Source organism: Falco biarmicus, chromosome 2 (assembly GCF_023638135.1).
Source record: "Falco biarmicus isolate bFalBia1 chromosome 2, bFalBia1.pri, whole genome shotgun sequence".
In the NCBI taxonomy this organism is placed as follows: domain Eukaryota; kingdom Metazoa; phylum Chordata; class Aves; order Falconiformes; family Falconidae; genus Falco; species Falco biarmicus.
The window spans coordinates 93,446,550-93,464,824 of NC_079289.1; the positions used below are offsets into that span (position 1 = coordinate 93,446,550).

Sequence of the window (18,275 nt, forward strand, 5' to 3'; positions counted from 1 at the left end):
TACCTCTGAGTTATGAGCTCCAATGCAAAAGTATTTAAATTGTTCTCAGTGCTGCAGTAAGCTGGAAAAATTGTAAGAAAGGTGTGTGAGGAGCAAGGCTGAGATGATGCTGGAGGGAGCACTGATTCATATCCTGAACTGGAGGTGAGAGACAAGAACAATAAGGAAAGGGACGGGGGTGGTGGTGCAGATGGTGAAAATGCTGTTTCCCAAAAATCCATCATCAGCGTTGCTCTGCTGTCCTATCTCTTGCTTTGCCTTTGCTTTCACTAACAACTTTGAGCTAGATTTAAAGCTCTCTGCAGTTAACAAAAAGGTTTTTTTTTTTCCTTCTTTGCTAGTCTTTGTGTCTGAGTCCTAAGGGAGAGGCTAGTATTTTTTTCTTCTGCCTGCAGCAACTAACCTGCTCTTGTAAACAACTTTGATTCAGTGCCTGAGGGTCAGTTCAGCCTTCCTGCCAAAAAGCCCTCTGAAGCCAGAGGTGGGTGAACCTTTCTGATAAATGGTTTGCTTTGAGAAAGATGCAAGTTTGGTCTTTCCAAATGTATTTGTAATTCAGAGTTGAATTTGGTAAGTAGCAGCGATGACCCAAAACAACACAAACTATTACGGTGGTGTTTCCGTCCAACATTTCCAAATCAAACAGCCTTCCTTTTCTAGTGCTACCTTGCTAAGAGTCCCTTAACTACAGCTTGTGGGTCTTGCAAGGGCAGAAAGGCAATCACCACCCTCACCGTGAGCCTAAGGATGTGAGACCCCTTGGGTTTGAATTGCTTTCCTTCTTGATTCAGAGCAGAGACCTGAGCTATGCTCTTGTCCTCTGAAACGTGCCTTCCTTGCTGACTTGCAGAACATACCACCACAGGTGCTTTTCACTCTCCCCGCTGAAGCTGTTTTGCTTTGTGTAAGCAGTTAAACACTCACTGGGTTAACGGGAGAAATTCCATAGCTGGTATTTAAAACCCTCCATGCTGCTCCTGGGCTTTCTTTTGCTTCTGCCAGTTTACGCTGAGGAGAGATGATGCCTCTGAGAAGGACAGCAGCAGCCTGGCTGACAGCCAGAGGGAAGGCTTGCTCCAGGAGTCTGGCTGGTGAAATTATGCACCAGCCCTGCCAGGGGGAACAGAGCAGCTCATCCCTGAACTGTGCTGGGGACAGGCTGCGCAAGTATCCCACTCACCAAGCTTTAGGGCACGCATTGCTCCTTGCCTGCTCTGTGGATCTGGCTCTGTGTTTCAAATAATGATGTCGTAAATGAGAGATGTTTGTGGCCAGGCACTCCCTCCAGTTAACTACAGGTCAAGGGAAAGTTATTAACGTGCAGCCCTGAGAGTAAAGTGGTTATTTTTTGTTTGAACCCTTATGCAGAAGCAGTGCATCCAAAGCTAAGGCATATTCATCTATTTTAATAGGCTTTCAGCTCCTGCAAAGACATGGATATTAGTATCAGAGGGAAAACGGAGACATTACATGAGGTCAAGGTGACCATACATAAGCATTAGATAACACATTAATTTAAAATGATAAATGAAATAGTTAAAGTATTTTAATGGTAAATTAAAGTGCAGACACCGACTGTTCCTTGTAGCGTGGGGCCTCTGAAACTGTGTGAACATTGCTGGCAGTCTGCGTGCAGGGAAGGTACGAGGGGCAGAAGCAGGCACACAGGGAGAGGAGCTTTTTCACACCCAATTCAAAGACATGACAGTCCTGCTGTCCTTGTATGAACCAGTGTGGGCTGGGTGGGGTTATAAGCCAAAAAATGAGAAATAGATTGCTTTCCCAAAACAAGTGGCAAAAGACAAAGCTAAAAAACAATACAGTTACATATATGTTTTTAAAACATAATGACTCAGTTAACTGACAACAGCTGGATTCAAATAATTTTCTCTCCAATGTCTGTTTGTGGTGAATACCTAAGGAAGAAATTATGCAAGCTAATGACAGTTACAGGAGTATGACTTGTATTTAAGAGAGCTACTGCTTGGATGTCAGAGGTAGGAAACCAGTGCTCTGAAATATTAGCTATATGACTGTTTTATATTAACAACCATAGAGTCTGATTCTGCAAACCCTAAGCCATGTGAGAGTGGAACTACTCTCCTGAACACAGTATGTAACACGAGTACAGTGATATAGATTTAACATTCATAATTATCAGAGCCTTTGTCTATGTTATAATTTTAAATGTTTGATTTCCATTTTGGATTTTAAATATAGAAATGTACAGAGAAAAAGCCTGCACATATTGGGGCAGAAACAGTGATTGTGTCTCACTGCAATAAAAATAATTTTTTTCCTTTTATATCTGTAGATTTATAAGCTTTCATTAAAAGAAAATCAAAACCTTGCTGTCAAAGATAGTTTTTGACTTTCCTTTTTAAAATTATTCAGAAAATCTGATGCCATATGATAGAACACATTAAAGAAAGTCAGTCTGTCTATTTTCCTTTCCTTTCCCTCCCTTTTTTTAGAAGTAATTTAAAATATGTGTGGTGTGTAAGAAAGTGTGCTGAAGTTTCATGTTTCAGGTAATCTTCTTTAAAATAATGGGAATCCAGATTGCATCAGTTAGTTTAAAAACTGCTATGCTATTGGTAGGGACAAAATGGGATTAGAGCCAAAATTTGACTGCGTTACTGCCAAAGTCTGTATCAGATTTAAGACACATGCTTCTGCAAGCTTCCATGAAGGCTGTGAAAAAAGTTTTAATACAGAGTTGGATTACAGCTCTCGAGCTCAAAACATTGGCCATTACGCTACCATCTTAAAAGCCTGCTGTAACACGGAGCACAGAATAGAGCAGATTTCTTACATTTTCTGGACCACAGATGGATTTTGAATGCTTCGCTGTGTCTTGATGGAAGATATATTAACTTCATTAACTGGAATCCATACCCGATCACTTGTGAGCGTGTATGTGTATACATACAGATATATATCTATTTAAACCCTTATCATGATTTTCTTTCAAGCGTATCTAAAATCTGTTCTAAGAAATTACATTCTCTAGATGAACTTACAATTGTTTTGAGCAGTAAAGAGCCAGATATTTACTCTCCGATGTTGGGATCTTTTGTGAGTTTATAAGAGAAATTCTGGAAGCTTTTCTTTTCTGGTGATAGAGAAATGCATTTCAAAACGGACGTTTCTGGTTGTATGATAACAACTGCGTAGTAACCTGTGGATTTTAAACATCAGAATGTACAAACCGTGGGCAACTGTGAATATTTTCATAGTTTCTTTTCTACATCTGCTGCAAGGATCTGACTATGAGAATGGATCTGTGAAGGTAGGTGATCTTTATTTACAGTCATTCTTAATAATCAAAATTGACAGAATTACATATATTTAATGTGCAAGGTTGTGGTCTTTTTGATGTTTTGGTACTTTTTTTTTTCCTTTTTGTGATGGTGTAGTTGCACAGTTGGTTAGCAGCCATAGAGGAAAAAAAATCTATAAAGTTAAACCCATATTTGCTATTTAATATTTTATGTCTTTAGTTATTAAGTACTTGTTTACTTTGTTCTTAAGTTAAACTTTTAGTGTCATTCATGCAAAATAAAAGCAAAATCTAAACAAAAATGCAAGTTAGAACATTTAGAATACTCGTTAAATATACTTTTTTATTTTAGGTATTTATAATTGCAGGGATTAGTATTCTGGTATTGAAAATTTTCCTCTAAAAATGTGCTTTCATCAGTTGTTTGCTTGTTTGCCAGAAATCAGAAAAATATTTTTCTTTTGTTTTTTTAGGAGATATTATCCAGGACTTTAAAATAAGCAGCAACTAGTAATAATAGAGCATGCTGCCTGGGAATTAGCCTTTCTTCTGAATATAATACATGCAACAAAATTTAAGCTGAAGCCTCACCTTGCGAGTAGGATTTTTCAGATCTGACTTTCTGAGACAATGTGAGACCATCCAGGACAATCATTTAGAAAAATCAGAACAACAACTGCAACAACTTTCTACATGTGCATTGTGTCCAAAAATGATTAATTCAGTGTGTGGTCCAGAACAAATTATTGTTTTTCACTAACAGAGCAAAACAAGCTAATACTTTCGTTTTCACTTCAGAAAACCTCCTGCTTGCAAGAGATGACTACACACTAGCCTGTGAACTGCACTGCATACTGACCTGTGTTTTGGAAAAGAAATGCTAGGTTATGTGCTTAATTGCAGGCTGCTGTTGCCAGCACAAGAAGTTAGCAGTGGTGAGCAATGTGTGCCTCAGGATGACTGATGACTAACCCCTTCCTTTGCCTCCTCCCCATTCACAAGCTTTTAATTTACAACCTCAGTAATCAGTTCTTTGACCAGAGTAATCAGCCTTGTATACATTACCTTTATGCACTGCATGATAAAGGACTGGTTTCTTACATGCAGGAATCAGTTTATTTAAACCAGAAAGCGCTTTCTAATATAGAATACTTACTGTTGATAGTATTGGCAGTGGTGATAATTCTGTCCGCATGTGGGAAACAAGTTTATTCAGCATAGTAGCACACTGCTAGTTAGTCCTTTAATTAAATGCTGAAACCATATCCACTTTGCCTAGAAAAAATACAAGAGCTCTTCTTGCTAATTTAGACTGGGTTTTAGTTTATTGACTGTGATAGGATTGTCTGTCCAACATCCAGAGCTGTAATTCTTTTCATTGAAATTTGGCTACCCCAGCTTAGCCACAGCGTACTGTACATAATGACAAATCACTGTTAGCTTCCAAGATTATCCTAAAGGTATTGTGTAGATCACACTAAAAAGGGCTGTGTTTCACATGCATTGGTTACTGATTGTCACAAGGAAAGGACTGGTTTTCCACTTGTTCTGGCTCTTTCTGTGTAGAGATTTTTGGCTAAGCTGTTGATTAGTGTTCTTTTAATAGTTTACATGGTATGTTAGATGTCTGGTCATGCTAAAGCATGTATGACCTGTGGGCTTTTGTGTGCGTACGTATGTGAATATACCCCACAAAAAGTCCTTCATGTTACAGCATTAATGGTACACAGGGTTATGCCTGTTCTTACCATTTGCACCTCAAATTGCACTTGCAGAACACAGGAGAGATGTATTGCATTCACCTACCTTATCTTATATTTTTAAGGTTCTGTAAGATCAATGGCAGTATTGCCTGGATAAAAACCACAAGGTCAGGGTGCAGGTAATACGCAGCTAACGAGACCCAGGAAGTGCGAACAACCAGCAGCCTGCCCCCCCCCCCCCCCCGTTAGATGAGTTCAGGCAGCTGAGCTCTGCCCAGGACACCTGAAGTTTTAATCCTGTTGATGGTTTAAAACATCAGGTGGTGTCAGAATGGTATTATGCAACAGTTTCGGGGGGCTAAGGATTTAAATACTTTCTTATACCCCTTTGGCAAGTATCCTAATTAATGCCATGAATTTTAAAAAGCTTATGTACAAGCTGCCGTGATACAGAAGTATCCCCGTTGTGCTTGGCTTTTCCCAAGTCTTCAGAAACCCCATCCTCTTCTGGGCACAGGAGTCCCTTTTCCCGATATGTGCACACCAAGGCTGGTTGTCCCCCGCCCATCACGCCCAGCTCCTTCCTCTCACCACTCCTGACCTGTTCCAACCCCAGCTTTTGATCCATGTTCCCTCACCTCCAGGACTCAGGGTCTCGGTTTCCCCACTGGGCTCCTGTTTGTGCTCTCCTTTCTACTTGCTTCCTCCTGGGTGGGGATGTCCTGCTTCTCTTTCAGACCCTCAGGAGGTCTGTCCAACTTCCTCAGAGACAGCCCTACTGGACCCTTTTCTCTCCAGTCATGTCTGACCACGGTCCCTGCTTCTCTCCTCCATCCCTAGCTTCTTGCTTTGTCTCTGTGGTCACAACTTCCCAGCTTTTTTATGTTTTTTTCCTGACCCCAGTTTCTAGTTCTGGTCTCCCCAGATGCTCTCAGCCTCCTTGGCCAGGTCTTGTCCTCTTCCACCAGTGTTCATCTCCTTCCCCCCTCCACAGGCAAATCTGGCAGCTTCCCTTCCTTGGTTGCCCGACTCCTGTGGCCTGAGATCTCCCAGCCCCATGGGCTGGACCTGCAGTGCCTTGCACCTATGTCCTGCTCCACTCCCAAATGCAGTGGGGTCAGCACAGGCCCCATGTGCTGAGCGTCTAGCTGCTAAACCCTGGCAGGTCTCTGCTGTTGCTTTCAGAGGTTTTTACGTTTTCATGGACTTTTGCAGAGACAGCAGTAGACACATCTGGGCCAATAAAGGTTCCTCAGGTGTCAAAACTTCACATTTGTGTTCCACAGAGGGGAAATGCCAGACGTTTGCAGAGATGAGATTGCCAGAAAATGTTTTTGCACGGATAAAGAAGGAGCTTCATCTTCAACTGCGGTCAAATCATTTTGACAGAGAAAGCAAAAAAAATTATTCAAATAATTTTGAGGCAGACATCTGGCATGGAAAGTTTCAGCCTCAACATCTAACATCTGGCAGTGTTATAAACAACTGGAAAACAGTCTCATGATGGGGAGCAGTGGGCAGCCTCAGCTGGGAGAGCGCAGCCACGCAGGTGTCAGGCAGGGCTCCTTAGCTGAAATCACGTCAAGGCTGGCAGGAAGCCTCTGCCTCGCACGCCAGTTGCTTGGTTCAGGATGCCAGCCTGACAGATGAAGTTCTCATTGAACAATTGGATTCCCACATGGGTCTTCTGAACTTTGAGCATTCCCCCCCACCCCTACCCCCCATCAGGAAGTGCTTTAAAAATTCCGTGTTGAATTTTTGTCCTGACAATCTCTTACGTTTTGGAACCCCTCAGCTAGGGAACCGCAAACTTTGCTGTCTGTTTTCCTGTCTCTCTCCCACACATTTTTCCTTTTCTAGAACAACGACAGATACAGACTACTTTTTTCCAGAATTTTAAAATTAGATGCAAAGAGCTATGTCCTATATTCATCAGAGGTAAGGTGAATTTTTTGCCAAGAAAAGCCAATGATCTGTCAGAGCTGTTTTTGCCTTCCAACACTACAACGGCCTCTCTAATGAGGCTGCGAGGTCTTGATCTCTAAGAATCTGAGTCTCATTGCTCCCTGCCCTATTCTGCCCCTTACGTTACTAATAAAGTGCTAGGGGGAGGGCAAGAGTAAGGGGCAACTGGTAATACCCAAATTATAACAGAATCACAGTCTTTTCTGTTTGCAGAGACCTTCTCCCCATGGTGCACCCTTCTTTGGTTCATTAGAGAGAAATCCACAGCTGATAGGCTGAGAGGTGTCACTGAACTAGAAATTTGCTTTCTGATCAGAAGACTGAGGGGTTTGATGTGTTTAGCGCAGGAGGTAAACATGGCTGCTGTCTGTTACATGCGCTCCTTTTCCACAGCTAAACCTGAAAACGGTCGTAAAGAAGTAAAAACTTCTATACTAAACATCGATACAGCCTGGCGTGGTCATTTTTGCTCTAACACCTCTTCCTAGATTCAACAATCTTGTATTGCCACTGTGAGCTGGACAGAGGTGGATGCCACTTTCCAAACACAGCTGGTACATAGCCCTTGCCCACTGGTGAGAGTGAAAAAACACTTCCCCATGATCCTCAGGCCCTGGACCACCTAAGTGGAGAATGCCTTGCCCTTGGGAAGGCATCGAAATACTGGAGAGCCATCACACCATGAGTGAAAGGAATCAGGAAGCTCTTTGCATCTCTCCCTTCCTAGAGCCAGCTGCGGTCTGTCTGTGCAACAAAAACAGAGCTCTGCAAAGAAATCTGAGCAGCAGAGCTGGATATAAGCTTTTGTCTCTGTAATTACCACTGACACTGTTTTTCAGACAGACCTACAAAGCTCCTTAATAACTGCTTGCAAATGTGTGCACCATTTCTAGGAAAGAGAGATTCTAATAAATTTTCTATCTCCTGTGATATCTTCCTGAAAGGTAACTCCTGAAAGTACAGAAAACTCCTCAGCAGCTAGAAAAAAAAGCAACTCTAAAGGTTGTTGAAAACAATTTTTCTGTTTAAGCTAGGCTTTTCATCCTTGCATCCAGCTTCCTTTCAAAGTTAGCAAACTTTTTTAAATGAAGATTATGAAGTTGTCATTTTCACAAGTATTTTATTACCCCAGCTTTTTCACTGCTGCTGTTAATTCTCTGTGATTACCATCTCTGATAGGCACGATGAGCCAAAAAGTGTGAAAATGTACTTGCTGCATTCCTGCAGAAATGATTGTGCTTTTCTTTCAGGAGTGGGAAGATATCAGGGAGGTTGTGAGGAAAGCCAATTTGTTCTGACTTATCTGCTACTGCCTTGACAAGGTACAGCAAAGGATAAAAGAACAATTCTGTATTGTTGCCATGCATCTGTCCTTGGCTCTTATCAATTTGGAAAGGGAACTTATAACACGCTGCTACTTTATCAAGAGCAGTTCTTGCTCATGAGAAAGAGCAAAAAAATCCCTCACAGCTGCTGATCCAGTCCAGTCGATCTCAGCTAGGACTGTAATGTCCAAGGATAGAGCAGGGCTCTCAAAAGTACATCAGGCTGTTTAATCAGATGCAGTGTTTGAGAAATTAATTCTAATAGTCAGCTGTTTGAAATGAAGACAGCAATACATAAACTTTGACATCAGTTGTGGCTCAAATCTAAAACTGTGAAAACAAGGGGAGGCAGGAAGGCAGGTTCAGAGGGCAGTGAACCAACTTTCTGTTAATTTGTGGTCTCAAGGAAACCAAAACAAGCAATCAGCTCCAGCTCAGTGAGTGTTGCTTGTCTCTATTTTCTGCAGCCTACTTGTGCTTTCTCCCTCACAGGCATTTGCATTCTTTCTAACCACTGATGTGGTAGTACTGATGCAGGCTCCCACAGGAAGCAAACAGTCTGCTGGAAAATGGAAAAAAGAGCTGGTGCAAACTGTGGCCTGTGAGACCTCTGCCGTTGTGTCTGCAAATATTGTTCTGATCAATACTGTCCCTACTCCAGACTAGATCTGAGTAAGGTTTACTTATGTCTTATCTCCTGTGGACACCATATTGGTATTTGGGAAAAATAAATAAGATATAGTTGTTGTAGGTGATTACTCATGTATTCTTATTCCCTTTAAAAATTTTCTACAGTAGCTTTTATAGTTATTTTATAGTAAATGAATAGGATCTATGTTGCTTTTAGACCTTTCTCTCAGAGCAAGTAATCCAGTTACAAAACTGGCCATTGATGTTCTTGGGCTGAGCTTTGAGATGTAGTTCCAAAATGACTGTATTGCTCAGCTTTTCTGGGGGAGGTGGGGGAGATGTCCTGAGATATTTTGCTGCAGGGAAGTAAATCTAATATGATACCTTTCCTACAGAAACCCTTATTCCTTAAGAATTCCTTTTTCCTCCCACTATGTGCCAGTCCCTTATCTACTTCTCCACCTGCTCCCTAACTCCCAGGATGTTTTGCAAATCTTCATAATTCTTGTTGGGATTTGAAGAATGGAGACAAAATGCTGTGTGCCCCCACTACAGCTGCAGAGACCTCATTTGCTGATGGGAAGGCCAAGCAGAATTTGCTCTTTTTTTTTATATCCTTGTGAAAGAGCTATATATGGGCTTCTGTATCAATGAATAGCAGAACAATTGAGCAGGGTATTTTAGTCTGCTCACATTAAGAAAAATTCAGCTTCCTGAAGGATATTTATATTTGCATATTTTTTCATATTACCCCCCCCCCCCCGCCCCCCAATGTGACTTAAAGTGTGCGACCACTCAGCTAGTAGTAGAACGCCATCTAGGGTTCTTCCTGCTTCAGCAAAGTCACGCCAAGTACAAGGGACATACAGCTGAACACATGGGGTTTGGCAATCCAGCGTGAGCGCCACATGGGTTTGGAAAGGGGTGGCTGCTCTCCTTATTATCAGGATATAAGGACGGCTTTGTCTGAGCCATGCTTGCAGGTGGGAAGCATGCTGGGTTATTTTTAAGAATTCATTGTCACCAACTGCAGCATGGTCGCTTTTTGTGTGCAGTTGGGGAAGGAATTCTATACGAGTCGGGTTGAATTGCAAAAAAATTTGCATCATGTTACTGTATTTTATGTCACATTGCATGTAGAGCATGTGCCATACAAACAGGCAAAACTTTTTGCTTTAACTAGCAATGTGACTCAGAAACCATGTTAGGATACTTTCCTGAACTGTTAGGGAAATATTACTAAAGAAAAAATACAGTTCCAGGAAAATGTGTGCATGTGATCAGGGTAACATAAGTTCATTCAGTACTGGCAATGGCTTTGCTTTGTGAAGTGACATTTTGAAACCTGGCCATCCAATTGGGTAGTCACAGTTCCAAAACATTTATTAAAGTGTCTTGGGGCAACCCAGAAACCAATGAAAGCACTAACTGAAGGAACCTTCATCATATTTAAAAATATTTTCAGTGTTAAAAGCAAGCATAGTCATCTGATTTCATTCAGGTCTCTATTACTGAACCCTTCCAAAACCACTGTCTAAACCTCAGTGACTTCCAAAGAATGGACAAATATCAAAAGAAAGTGACTACAGTCTGGACACGCTCTTTGTAAACACATATAATATGCTATTTTTGACATGTGTACCCTGTCACAATATTAGACTAGCACTAACATTGTCTGTGATGGAGTAAGTGCTATGTAACGTTCCTAGCTGCGCATCACAGCTGCCTGACCAGATTGCAGCAATGCAAGATGATACAAACCAGCATGCAAGCAGAGAGTCGGAAGATGTCCTGTAAGACTCCCAACGCTGTCAGTAGATTTGGGATATATCAGTGAGTTGCCACCCTGGACATTTATGACAATCCATTTGTGTCCTTTCACAGACCAAGCAAATAGGCTTTGTTTGATCCACTGTAGGATGGACCTAAAGGTAAACTCTCCGTGTAGATGACTAGTCTTGAACAGGAAGAAATTCCATACTATAGCAGACCTACTCTTCCACTTGCCCATCCGGCTTTTTCATTACTGCCGACAGAATGATGCACAGTGAATGTTGTCACCTTCAGAATCACGCTTCAGCTGCTGTGAGGATGTTTCCCACAAGAGCCAAAAGACCTGGCTGGAGGAAGAAATATTAGTTTGATGGGAGTTACAGCTGATTCTCAAAATGTTTGCTGGCTAGAAGAAAGCCTCCCTTATTTTGCTGTAAAGACCTAGCTGGCTAAAAGTATATAGTTGTGAGAGGTATTTTGATAAAATATTGTCAGTCTCTGACTGCTTTGGATATGAAAAAGAATATGAACTATTCTGAGATTTATGCTTTCACAAAATCATGCACAATTCTGATAGTTTTAGTTCTTTGAATATTTTGGTTCATTCAAACCAAGAATAGAGCAACCAAAATGTCTCATCTCTGAGTATTTTGATAATGTAAGCACGCTACTAAAGTGCAAGAGGTCCTATTTGTTTGCTGTGGCACAACCGAAGATCTATTCTAGTTCAAAAGGCCATTCAAAATATAAAGCAGCTGTTCTTTTGAAGTCATACGGTAGCTAATTTATTTGCTTGTGAAAACATGTCCTCTTCAGCTAAAGTAGAAATTGTTTTATCACCACCTTGACCACAAAGTTTAGGAAACTGTAATTAAGTCTCCTGTCTTCACTGGAAGTAAGGCTGGAGCCCAAGGAGAGAGACTTCCAGGATGGGGGGTCTGGTGGGAGATTTTTACCACACTGAACATCAAAGGTGGAGCAGCCTAGAAGTTGTTTCTCCTCCAGTTTTGGGTCTTGGCCAGATGATGTACTGACAAGGTTTTAGCAAAAGAGGCCTTCAAACATCACATCTGTATCAGTGAGAATTGTGGCAGCCTCAGGTAAATGTCCCCCTGTCAGCCTCTTGTCCCCTCATACCACACCCAGTCAAACTATAAGTTTTATTGTTTTATGTTCCTCCCAAACCCCCAAGTAACGTATCTGTCAGTCCTCCTTTCTGTGCTCTGGCAATTCTCCACTGCTTTTCTTACAGGACAGGCCTCTATGCAGTTTCTCCTTCAGCAGCCATGACACACAGGCCTTCAGGATGAAGCGGTGTGATCACAGTCGCCCTTTCCTGAGAGGATGCATGGCCAAGGCCAACACTCTTTAACCTTGGGGGCAGACAGGGGAGAGGTTTTGCTTAAGCTGTGGGCGAGGGAAGCAAAAGGGTTTTTTTTCCAATGCCTGCTCTTCAGTCCTTCAGCTTCTTCTGGGAAAGCAGGCACTTGTGAGGGTAGAGAGGTGACCTTCAGGCTTTCCACTCAGAGTAGCACTCCTTCTCGGCAGGCACAGCGGGAGTAGCTGTCTGGGCATTACAGCCAGGTGATGCACGTCTGACATGCATATTTTTGCTGGTGCGAGCTACATGGAACCTCCCTTCGATGCAGCTGCAGAAAATGCTGAAGTAGTGGGCACAGCTGAAAATATTAGCAGGCAAATCAAGGTATCAATTTTCTGAGGACGCTTTGAAAAGCAAAAAGTGCTGCCCTGGTACTTTGCCTCCAAGCCCCAAACCCCCAGCTTCTTTGACTATCATACACCAACCGCAACTGTAGGATTTCTCAACTGTAACACCATCCTTGTTAATTTTATATTTAAGGAAAGACTATAGAGGCCATTTCCAACCTCTTAAAGAAGAAATTCAGTCCAGTTGCATATTTTTGCTAGATACTTGCACAATATAGCTGTACACTTCCAATACAATTCTCATTGGAGAAAGCATCCTCTTAAAAAAGTGACAGCTGGAAATCTGCCTCACAGGGCCTAAACTTGCCCCCACCATAAGCAGCATTTCCCTCCAGGTTATTAATGGTGTAACTGATGATCCATCTTATTTTAGTATATATTGTTTAGTCTGGATAAGGCAGTGCACTGGGAAAGCCTAAATTTTTTACTAAGTATTAGAACAGAATTGAGTATTTGTTTAAACAGTCACCATTTGAAGGTGGAATGAAGTGCTGCATGCACCTGAAACCACCTATGCTTCTAATAATGACGGCAAAGACTGTCATGGTCACTCAAAAATCCCATGACAAGCCCATCTGTTTCATAGAATAATATTATTAGGAATTCAAAATATCTCATTGTTTTGTCTCTCTGTGGTCATGTTCACTATAATTAAAAATAGCTTATTTGTGCACTAATAATGCATAGATAATCATGCTTCCAGAGGGGATACAGTCAGGGATGAGACTTTGTATATCAGAAGTTCATAGCTGACAGGGAATCAAACTTCTGATTTTATTGGAACAGTTGAAATGTAGATGTTCTTTCTCTGCTCAGAAATGAAATACAATGGTGATGATAAAATTAATGCAAACTAGTATGTGTCAGATGAGGTAGAGTTAGACACCTCATGCTAGATGTTTATAGGGTGATGCAGTTCCTTGTTGATAAGGCAGTAAGTCACTCCCTCAAGCCTGTCATTTTCAAGCTGCAGAAGATTCTCTCACTGTTTTATTACCCATTATGCAACACCCCAAGGATACAAGATTCTGTATTATATACAATATTTGTTATGATAAAATTTGGCAATGGCTAAGTCCCTGCTATCTCAAATTCATGGCCCATCACTCTGAGCAATATTTTCTGTTACTATACTCCTTTTGGATGAATGCCTTCCTCTGTTTTCTCTCATCTTTTACTTTGGCTGTAGACACCACATTAGGGATTGCCTCTGTTTTGTGTTTCTACTTGACTCCGTACTCCTAACAGCCACAATAATGCTAAAAATAGTACTAATAATGATGAAAATCCTCAAAAGGGGTTCCTCTTACTGTCGAAACTCCACACAAGCTTGCACTCTCATCAGGAAAATGGTCAAACAAGAGACCTTCAGACACCATGTAGATCTTCATTGGTTTTGCAATGGCAGGAGCTGCCCTGTTTTCCTGCCAAGAGAAAACAAGACTTTTCTACAGAAACTTCTTTATAGTTCCCTGGCCACACCTGCTCACAGTCTGTGTGCTGTGAGCCACAGGCTGAGCAACTAGTCCCTATGGCTCTGAGGCAGGGAATGAAGCACTTTCTTCTGACCAGACAGCTGCCATGCTGGCCTTCAGCCAGTCCAGGGTCCTTCAGACCATGGGGTGCAGTTGCAATTCCTGGTTGTTTGTATTTGTGTACCTGAGAAAAACTGACTGCTGTCCCTCATAAATTGCTTGTGCTTTGGATAAGGAGAAGGGATTTCATCTCATTTGACTGCTCTCAGTTGAGTGGGATTCAGGAGTTAGTGACCTGCCAACTCCTCCTTCAGCATCAATGGAGAGAAAGAGGCAGTCTGGAGTCACAGTTTATCCAACAGACTTCAGAATTAGATGAACATGCACCCTATGGACCTATTTTTCTCTGTTAACTATAACAGGAGTCTCAGATAACTATTTCATATTTTCAGGCAAATAACCCATAGGATCAGATTTTCCTTATTTTTAATGATTGTGGGGTGGCCGGGAGCTGTAAGCAATCTACCTCTGCAAGATAAGCGCATAACCATGACCAGCTCATACACTGTTGTAAAAACACCTTGGAAAATGCATCACAGAAGAAAAGGGCGTCATTGTCAGGTGTAGCATGTATAGCAACAAACTTCCCTGGTATTTTCATGTGGCAATGAATCAACTACCTAGTATTTAAACTGGTTTGAGTCTAGTTCTGAGAATAGCCTTCCAGCAGCACAAAAATGGGGGGGATTCAACTTCTGGTTGCATCAAGCTTTCATCTTCTACATGACTTCTCTGGAACCTAATGCAGCTGCTACTGCTGCATTAAGCACAGAACACTCACACAAAGGTTCAAAATGTCCTCGCATGCTGCCAGAGTGCCCTCACTTTGCAATGAAACTACTTACACCCCCCCACCCCCCACCCCACCCCAGTTAATTTTGAAAGATTTAACCTGAACTTAGCTTAAACGTGTTTGGCCATGTTTGTGATATGTGGCATTAAAAGTCATCACTCTGTGTTATGCAGCTACAATCTGCTTTCCCTGGCAAGATAAAGCTGTTACCTTCTTTTTGTTGCTTCAGTGTCGAGAGGATGGATCACAAAAGAGTGCGAGGTTATTGAGAGGTTCCTTAATCATTTGTCCTGGCCCCAGACACAGTGATAATGTTGAAGATTTCCATTGGTGTTTATGCAGCACTTGCCACAATAGTATCTGTGACCCTAACTCAGAAAAACATTCCTTTTCAGAAGAGCCCTTACATGTGTTTAGCTTTAAGCAGAGGTTTAAGTGCCACTGTGGATAAAGACTGTGAGGGTGGGGCTTAAGGAAAGGGGACACCTGTGTAATCTTTCAGGATGTATGTCCTGGGTCTGTGGCTGTGCTTCAGTACAGTGAAATGCTATCAGGACTTTCCTCAGAGCAAAATATGGATTTTGATCAAGCTTTATTTTTGCCTCCTCAGGCACAAAACCCATTATTCACCATGCATCTGTTTTCTTAGATAAAAGTACTGATAGTTGCTGATGGCCTTGGAAAGAATTAATTTTGGGTCCTAGGCATGTGTTTGTGCTATAGGTCCTCAAATAGATTTAGGACTTTAGTGAGCCTTTCTTTTACTATCATATTCTACACACCTTTCCTCCGTTGTTCAAAATACCTCCAGGAGATCCTGAAACACATTGTTAATGAAAAGACCATCTGTGTCAGGCTGGAAAGAGCGGCACATACAAAAAAAAGGAGTTCTGCAAACATGGGTTCTTCTGGCTGACTCAGACATCCGTTTGAAAAGGGTAGGGTACTTTTTCTTAGGCAAGAAATCTAGAAGCTTGTCAAGCATGGACAAAAGGTGCAAACTGCTGAGCTGCAGCACTGGGCAGGAGACTGTCAGTACTGACTCTTAAGACAAGGCCCAGTTTGAACAGTGCAGACTGGGTGTGCGATTGTGCATCTGTATGACATGATGCATAAGCCAAATATTTAAGTGGCGTCAGTAAACAGGGTAATGAACTCAGTGTCTGCTTTAAGCCAGGGTCCAAGGTGGGAAAGGCCACTGAATGTACCACTGCTTTTTCTCTTGTTCCTTTCCAATGCTAACTACTTTTAGGGGTTTTCTGGCATTTCAGATTCCTAGGAAGAAGATAGATAGCCCATTATGGTTTCTTTTGGAAGGACAGAAGTTCTAATTATCCAAAAATCACAATGCTAACCCACATTATCATTTCCTGATGTTGATGATGTTGCTCATAGCCCAAATAGAGGAAAACAGATACTCCTCTTTGAGTTGAAGAATAGTTTTGGAACATATGAAATGTCAATGTTACAAAAAAAATACAAATTCATTTAAATATGAATCTAATTTTTATCTCTGGATATTGGATTCATTCTTAGATAAGATACTTAGCAAAATGGTATTAAAAGCAGCAGTAAGCTGAAGAGATAAGAATGAAGTACTTAAACCTACTACTTTGATATCTGCTACTGATGAGCTCTACACAAACATTTCTTGTAGGCAATAGCCTCAGGTATTTGGTTGTCTACAGAGTGTACATTTACAGGTACTGAAAGTTTAGGACATTTGGAGTTTTCCAGTGATACGGCTCCACAGGTAATCTGTTCATTTTGGAAGCACGTAAAGGACATTACTCTGGCCCTTTGCCAACGGCTCCTTCTCTACTTTCTCTCTCAAGCCTTAATGTGTACTTTAAGCTTTCTGGAGCCAGAGATCAGCATTTTGCTACCTATGTGAACCATGCGAAGTGCAGTGAAGTCCTGCTCCACACCTAGGTTACAGCCATTAGAACAGCTCCCATAGTGGTGACAGCTCACCCCAGCTGACTACTAAAATTTGGGTCAATGTAAGGGAAGTAGAATGAGGCTATGGAGGGGAGAAAAATGTACGTTCTTCTGCACCAGGAGGCTGAACAGCTTAGCCTGAGGTAAGTTTCATTAGACTCCCACATGGCAAAATATGGGGAAAGGAGTTAAAAATAAAGATTAAAAGCACAGTGGTATCCAAGCAGTACAAGATGATGACAGCAGAGAGGAGAATGGGAGGGGAACTTGGAAGGCAGGCCTGTAGTTATCAGAGAAAGCCTAAAATAGGGGGGTATCTGAAAAGTGGGAAATAGCATGTGCAGCTGGCTACAGTCAGGAGAAGGAGACAGGTGGAAGCTCTGTTTCTCTAGCTTTTTGTGAGGAGCTGGTCTCCCAGAAATGTCAGTGGAGGTCTGACCTCTCTGCGCGCTTCCCCCTGCTCTGTGGCTGAGCAGGGAGCTCCACTCTTGTTCAAACACTGATTTTAACTGCTGTCCACTCCATATCACTATAAGAAGGGATGAAGTCCTTTATCATCACATGAGAGGTAGGTTTGGGACACTGTTAAACCTAACACCTTCCTCCAATTTCACATTGTGAAACATTAATTTTTCTGTGCAAAGCTGCACTCTTCTAAGTGGGACTTTTCAGTCAGTCTGTTTGTCTATATATAAACAGGGCTTGAACTTAAACTGCAATATATGAAAGAAGTCTCCACATCTGTGAGGTGCCAGCAGCCCTATGGGCACATCATCTATGGTATTATCTGAGAATGTATGAGGTTCTGTGTTTTCATTTGATACCATCCTTTCCAAAACAGGATAACTAGAAATTAATGGTTTGGAAAGATTCTGTGATGACACGTTATTCAGTGCTGCTATGTCATAGCAAGGAGGGTGCCTGACTGAAGTAGTTCAGTCTGTGGTGTCCAAGGCTGTAGAGCTGTGCCCACCTGGGGGGGCTGATGGACCTTCCACGCTCTTTTCATTTTTTAAGCTCTTAGTTTTGAATGCTTTTAAGTTGCGGATAGCTACCTCTATGGTCAAAGTGTATAAGGATGAGGGATGTCCTTCTGGATGCTGAACAGTCTGTCCATGCTGTAGCAAGTGTTTAGAAGAACATTTTAGTTTGAGAGCATTGTAGTAGTCTCAAAGGACTCAAACCAAACACATAAGGTGGTATTCATCGTTCCTGTTTTGGTGCTTAGGTAGAATGAAACAAAATTAGGTGCTTCTCTTCAGATGTTTTATACCCCAGATAGCTGTGGTGAGCTTTGTTTGACCAAAGATCTACCACACTGATACCTCTTGTGATCTTGTGAGCCCAGGTTTGCTGGGCAGCCAGTAGAAAGGCTTTCAAATGAATCATGCTCTGAAAGCATCTATATTTCTCTGCCCTGGCTATAGAGGAAGCTGAGAGTGACTAGCTCACAAACAAAATAGATGTCCACGTTGTAAAAACCCACAGCTATTTGGGATTCAGCCCTCCATTAAAAGCTACCAGTGTTTTCCGCTCACCATTGTGTCCACACTGTAAAAACCTACAACTATTTGGGATTCAGCCCTCTGTTAAAAGCTA

At 41.8% G+C, this 18,275-nt stretch overlaps 1 protein-coding gene across 1 annotated transcript in view; it reads left to right on the plus strand.

Annotated features, from left to right (window-relative positions):
• The first annotated feature begins 2,640 nt into the window (after positions 1-2,640).
• The window catches only part of VEGFD (vascular endothelial growth factor D), a 31,114-nt gene continuing 15,479 nt past the window's right edge, over positions 2,641-18,275 (plus strand). Inside the window, exon 1 of the mRNA XM_056329364.1 lies at positions 2,641-3,292. Within this exon, the coding sequence (XP_056185339.1) occupies positions 3,203-3,292 (90 nt within the window). The 5' untranslated portion in view covers positions 2,641-3,202. The remainder of the gene's footprint in view (positions 3,293-18,275) is intronic.